The sequence below is a fragment of the Cicer arietinum genome, chromosome 8, assembly GCF_000331145.2.
Source record: "Cicer arietinum cultivar CDC Frontier isolate Library 1 chromosome 8, Cicar.CDCFrontier_v2.0, whole genome shotgun sequence".
Lineage (NCBI taxonomy): Eukaryota > Viridiplantae > Streptophyta > Magnoliopsida > Fabales > Fabaceae > Cicer > Cicer arietinum.
This window is the reverse complement of record NC_021167.2, coordinates 28,266,142-28,272,206: the sequence shown is the minus strand read 5'-3', so window position 1 is coordinate 28,272,206 and position 6,065 is coordinate 28,266,142. Positions and strand designations below refer to the sequence as shown.

General features: G+C 30.3%; 1 protein-coding gene across 1 annotated transcript; it reads right to left on the bottom strand.

Moving 5' to 3' along the window:
* Positions 1-336: 336 nt before the first annotated feature.
* Positions 337-5,144, bottom strand: LOC101497369 (ATP-dependent 6-phosphofructokinase 6-like). The gene is made up of 13 exons (XM_004513017.4): positions 4,684-5,144; positions 4,131-4,177; positions 4,000-4,039; positions 3,411-3,473; positions 3,177-3,314; positions 2,898-3,056; positions 2,763-2,816; positions 2,531-2,599; positions 2,277-2,406; positions 1,632-1,888; positions 1,386-1,434; positions 1,113-1,267; positions 337-774 (listed from the first exon to the last, which is right to left on the bottom strand). The coding sequence occupies exons 1-13, from the start codon at positions 4,774-4,776 to the stop codon at positions 562-564; spliced, it is 1,467 nt and encodes a 488-aa protein (XP_004513074.1). The 5' UTR covers positions 4,777-5,144; the 3' UTR covers positions 337-561.
* Positions 5,145-6,065: the final 921 nt, after the last annotated feature.

Sequence of the window (6,065 nt, the reverse complement as noted above, 5' to 3'; positions counted from 1 at the left end):
GACAACAATTGTTTGTCCCCAGACAATTAACATAATCATGGTAGCTTTAATATTCTTGTTTTACTTAGACAACAATTTATTATTTGAATTTAATTTAAATATGAGATATATAATCCTTAAGTCCTAATTCAACTGATAAATGTCATTATTGTTAAATTAAATATTTTGTCTTTGAATTAAAAGCAAACAAATAGTTAGTATGCTTTAGTAGGTAAATTCGTGCATATTTAGTTTCATTGACAAAATTATAATGAACTACTATAATTTTTCAAAAACTACATAATCAATGGTTTTCAAACGTTGTCAACGTGATTTTCAGAAACAAAACATGGAAAATGTATTCAAACTAACAAAGTTCATTTCTGGACATTGCAGAGTCCATTCAAATTATTGAGCATACAAGCAGAAAATGAAACATAATGAACTAAAACTAATATATTGATCATGTCATGCTGAGTTTTCCTCAGCCATCTCTTATGGACATGGAAGTGCAAAAATGATAACTCTATAATATATACTGATTATAACGCACGATAAATGATAGCGAGAAGAAAATAAGAATCAGCAAGAAATCGCGGGGAAAATGTGACTGATTTCATCGACCGAAGTGTCTTCGGAACAATGTCCATCTGCTAACTGGTCCAATGAGTTTTCTTCTTTATTATCTTCATTGGCATCCTTGGTGTTCATAAAGCTAGGTTGATTTGTTGAAGATAACAGCCTAGCCCACATTCTATCAGTTATCACAACATTATTCTGTCTTTCTGTGATTCTCTGCATAACAATGCAACAAAACATGGAAAAGTATATAAGTTACCAAAAGTGTATCATTCTTGCAGCCAAAAATGTGTTAATAAAGCTTTTAACATCTTAAAGTCCGCTTCCTTTACATGATAGAACAGAACAAATACACGATATAATATTAAACTGGATAAATATTATCATATGATGTTTTTGATATACACATGATAACAAACAGGATAACGTTATTTCTATGTTGTCATGTGTTTGGTACTACACACATTCATTATGACATGATATAATATATATCATATATAAATAACAAAAATAACATCGTGAAAACAAACAAATATAAATGTCAATGAACTCACATAGAAGGGTATATAAGTTTGTCTTCCATTAACAAGTCCACTTGTATAACCAGTGTAACCCGCCATTGCTCCATGAACAGCACTTTGAGCAAGAAGTGTGCAGTACACATTGTCAGAAGCGTTACTCGGAACAGCTCGGATCATATAGGTTGGATCTGTAATGCGGAAAAAGAGAAGGTAATTTAATTTCAGTTATTGATTGCTTCTTCGAGCGGCGATGCACGCATGTGTGTACACATACAATTTTTATAAAGTTTATAAATTTTTACTAACCTATATATTTGAGAGTTATGGCCAGCGTCTTCTCTCTGGCAAAATGATCCTGGAAGATCAAAATGCTTAAATAAAGTAAACAGCAAGAAAATATCTTCATAAACATTTGTCATACAAGAGAAAGAGAATCGAGCATCGACGTAAGGAAGTAAACGAGAGAAATTCACATCAGAAAAAGAAACAAGAAGATGATGCGGTGAAAGATCACAAAGTATGTAATGCCAATAGAACAAATAACAACCAAACCTTAATACTTTGGGATATCCACAGTCCAACATCTTGAAGAAGCTTGTTTCCAGAAGCATCCTGTTTGTCGGAGCTCTCGGAAAGAAGCTCCTGTCCTGCTCCTTCAGCAATCACGATAACCATGTGGCCGTTTTCCTTGAGTCTTTTCTCTATATATTCATAAAGTCCACCAGGACCTTCTAGATAAAAGGGTGACTCTGGAATCAAGCAACAATCCACATCTCTACTTGCAAGAGTAGCATACATTGCAATAAATCCTGCACATTGCATTACAGCATATATGACGCCGTGTTTCATAATTCATTTGCTACCAATATCAATAAGAGTTTAATTTCCATACACATTTTTACACTGTAAGAACATCACAACCAATAATGTATGTGACTTTATAATTAGTTATGATAAAAGTCAAACGTTTTTAGTAATCTGACAGTTGTGATGTGCTGACAGTGTAAAAATTCTTTATACTGACGGTGTATATAAATTAAATTTATCAATAAATTGATTCTTAAAACAGCATATTACAGAATTTTGTGAAGTCTAATAAAACCAATTTTTGTTATCATTAAGGCCATTGAAGTTAATTACATAATGAACAATTAAACTGATTAGTGAAGGCATTATAAAAAAATCTAGAAAACATACCACTGTATCGACCCATCAGCTTGACGACACCTATACCATTTTCAACACTTTCAGCTTCAACGTGTGCTGCATTTATAGCTCGTTGAGCCTCCTCGACAGCAGTGTCAAAGCCAAAGGACTTGTCGATAATCTAATAAGCAAGAAAGATACGGTAGAACAAATTTTACCGATTAGTGATGCTAATCAGTAGTAATAAATAATGGATTCAAATTATATGAAGTGTGAAATCACAATGTGGAAGAAAAAAGAGTTACCGGGATGTCATTATCGATGGTTTTCGGAATTCCTACAACTGAGCATTTGAGACCACGCCTTCTGACTTCCTGTATCGGTAATCAAGATGAACACTATTAATAAATCGCTACTTCAATGCAATTAATTAGTCTCACATATCTTAAAAATTTACACGACTATAGTAATAAGTTCATGCACATTCGTTAAACCATAAACCAAAAAGTTCGATAGTCTCATTTAAATTATAGATACCTCGAAAATTGCAGATGCACCTCTCTGAGTTCCATCTCCTCCAATTATATAAACCTGAAATACAGAAGGATATTAATCTGACTTCCATACACAATATATATATATATATATTGGTAAATAGAAAGAAATACCGACCTGATTGATTCCTCGATCTTGAATACTGTCCACTATCTTATTGGTGTCGTGTCCACCTCGTGAAGTACCAAGGGTAGTTCCTCCGCGTTTATGAATATTATTAACGCTTGAAGGAGTTAAAGTGATTGTATTGCGAGCATAGAAACCCCTATATCCTCCCTACACATCAAAACATTTTCTTAAGCTAATGAAGACCAATAAAAAAAACTATGATAACAAGGGTAAGTTTCTCTTTTCAAATACGAACAATGTGAATTGATGTCGTAAACATTCAAGTACCTCAATTCCAAGAACTCGAGTCACGCCATACATATGGTGTAAACCACAGACTAATTCCCTTATGACAGTGTTGAGTCCAGGACAAAGACCTCCACATGTAACAATAGCAGCTTGAACTTCATCTGATTCAAAATACACCTGAAAATCCAATTTCAAAAGCCATATATATATATATAAAGAACAATATATTATTAATAATTGAACAAATAAATCCACACAAGATAGGAAACATACCTTCTGACGTGGTCCGGCACGCCGAAAATGTACTCCCCTTGGACTATCTTTGTGAACAACAACCTGTCAGAAGTAAGAACAAAATGGAAATAAATAAATGACATGTAACGGCGTCTTAGTCGAAAAAAACATTCCACCAATTTCACATAAACCTCTTCTTCATGACAAGATTTTGATCACTGTCTTGAATATTCACTATTCACTCTATGAATACAGTTTTAATTCCCTTAATTAAAGGGTATCCCTACTTGTTAATATAGATGCAGTACCATCTCAGACTATAGAGATCAATAAATGCATGTTTAAAATCACTATAGGTCTATAGAGATCAATAAATGCATGTTTAAAATCACGATACAATTGACAAAATCATGGTGACAACGTGATACAATTGACAAAATCATGGTGACAACGTGATTTTTTTAAGCTCTAAAGTGTAGTTTTTGTTAAAATCACGGTGGCGAATCAATACTCAAAATCACAATTATAAAAGCTACTTTCTTTTTAAAAGGCAAAACAATTATAAAAGCTACTTAAAATCAATTCAATAACCAATTGAAAATTAAATTAAAAACAAAAAAATACCAACCTTTTGAGGAACTGTATCATCAACATGCACAAAATACTGCCTGGAAAATTGCAAGTAAAAAATTCATTTAATCAATCAAGAAACTCAATTATTGAAATCACCACAAAAATAAGAGGAAAAAAAAAACTCACTTAACAACTGAATAAGCAGGGTTGACTTGCAAAGGATTAGGATATGTCTGCAGTAACAACAACAACAAGAACATTAGCTTTTCCAAAAAAAAAGAAAAAAACAAGAACATTAAAACCATAAATTTTAGTCTTCTACCCAAAAAATAATAAAACTTGCACATCATTTATTTTTCTCCCAGTGATCTTTACTCCTTAACCAAAAAAACACAAAATTTAATCTTCACTACAATTGATTAAAAAAAATCCCAAAAAGAAGCTAAAAATTTATAAACTAAAAAAAAAAAAAAAAATTAACAGTTGTACAACCAATTATTCATGTTTGATCCGTAACCAGAAATCAACAAACAAACAAAAAAAACACACCAAAAATCCAACATGATAATAATAATTAATATTTAATAATTTAGTGTCGGCAGAAAAAAACAGAATATTAAGAGTAGCTTTTTATTAAAAAAAAAAAAGAAGAGAAATTAAAGTTGTGAAAGATAATTGATGATTGACTAAGGAAGAGTGGCGTTGGAAAAAAGCATAGAGAGAGAAAACGACGACGTACTGGAAGATTAGGAATGTAATCTGACAAATGAGGAACATCTTCAAGGACATAACCAGCAGGTCCGGAGATAACCTTAGGCTCGGTTGAACCCATCTTAACAGCTTCGGAACCCAGCTTCGGATTTTTTTTTTATATAATTGTGAAAAAAAACTATGAATAATCGGTTGAAATAAATGAATCAAAATAAAATTGAAGCAAATGATAGAAGAAATAGGTTGATGTTTTTATAGTAAACGGTGTTGACCATAGGAATCAAAATTCAGAAATTGAAAATTATAATTATTTGATGATATGATCATATATATAGTCACGAATCACATGTACCAAATAATAATAATAATTAAAAAAAAAGGGAAAAGAGGTTGGGAACTTTCTTAGGTGGTTTTTTTTGTTGAAGAAAGTTTAAGTTGACATGTTTTGTTTGGACACACAGGTTTTAGTTTTAGGGATGGCTGCGTGGAATGGAACACTATTGTGTGTGTGCTGTTTATGAATAAAAGTTGTGGTGCCTTGTTCTAGAATAAACTTTGGAGATTCCGAATTTTTTATTTTTTTATTTTTTTGTTTCTTTTTCCTTACGTATGTGTGTGCACAAAAAACATAGCGTTTTTTATTTTTATTTTTGTATTTGTTTTTAAATTGTTATCTGTGTGCTATTTCCATAGATTCATCCTTTGGCTGGAATTTAAACTATGGTTTGCTGCGTTGCATTGTAGAGTTTAGTCTCTTTCTTTAAACTTAAACCATGGTCTATCACATTTAAGTTGTAGTAGTCTATCTGTTTTTACTCAATTTTATTTTAGATTTACATATTTTATTAAAAAATAATAATAATTAATTCACGTAACTGTATTTATTCGTTGAAGTAAACTTTAATATTATAGAGATAGTGTATTTTATTATTGTTTAATTTTTTAATGTGTATGAATCTATAGTAGAATATAAAAATGTCTTATTTACCAAAACAAATACACATGTGCATCTTTTTGTATACTTTTTAGTGAATATATGTCTTTGATATATTACCATAAATAAAATATGTCCTTTTTTTATAAATAGAATACTTCTTTTATACTATAAAAAAAATGTATTTCATAATTTCATCAAATATTGAGCTTCTTTTTTTAATAGAGTTTAATATTTTATATATAATTGTTTGTTATAGTTGTATTCAATTAATTATATGTATAATTTTAAAAATAATTATAATTAGATTTCATTTATTTTTAATGATTTAATAATAGTAATTAACTATAGTGTAAATCTTTTATATTTATGATGTAATAGAAAATAGAATAAATTATTAATTTGGTATTTGAATCACCATTATTCTCGTATTGGTTTATAAACTATTAAAGTCTACTAAAAAGTCTTTAAACTAA

Excerpts from the sequence above, each read along its gene's own strand:
- LOC101497369 (XM_004513017.4), bottom strand. The coding sequence starts at position 4,776 with ATGGGTTCAACCGAGCCTAAGGTTATCTCCGGACCTGCTGGTTATGTC. Across the intron at positions 2,817-2,897 it reads AAGATCGAGGAATCAATCAG|GTTTATATAATTGGAGGAGA; the intron begins GTCGGTATTTCT and ends TCTGTATTTCAG. Across the intron at positions 1,889-2,276 it reads GCTGATGGGTCGATACAGTG|GATTTATTGCAATGTATGCT; the intron begins GTATGTTTTCTA and ends TGCAATGTGCAG.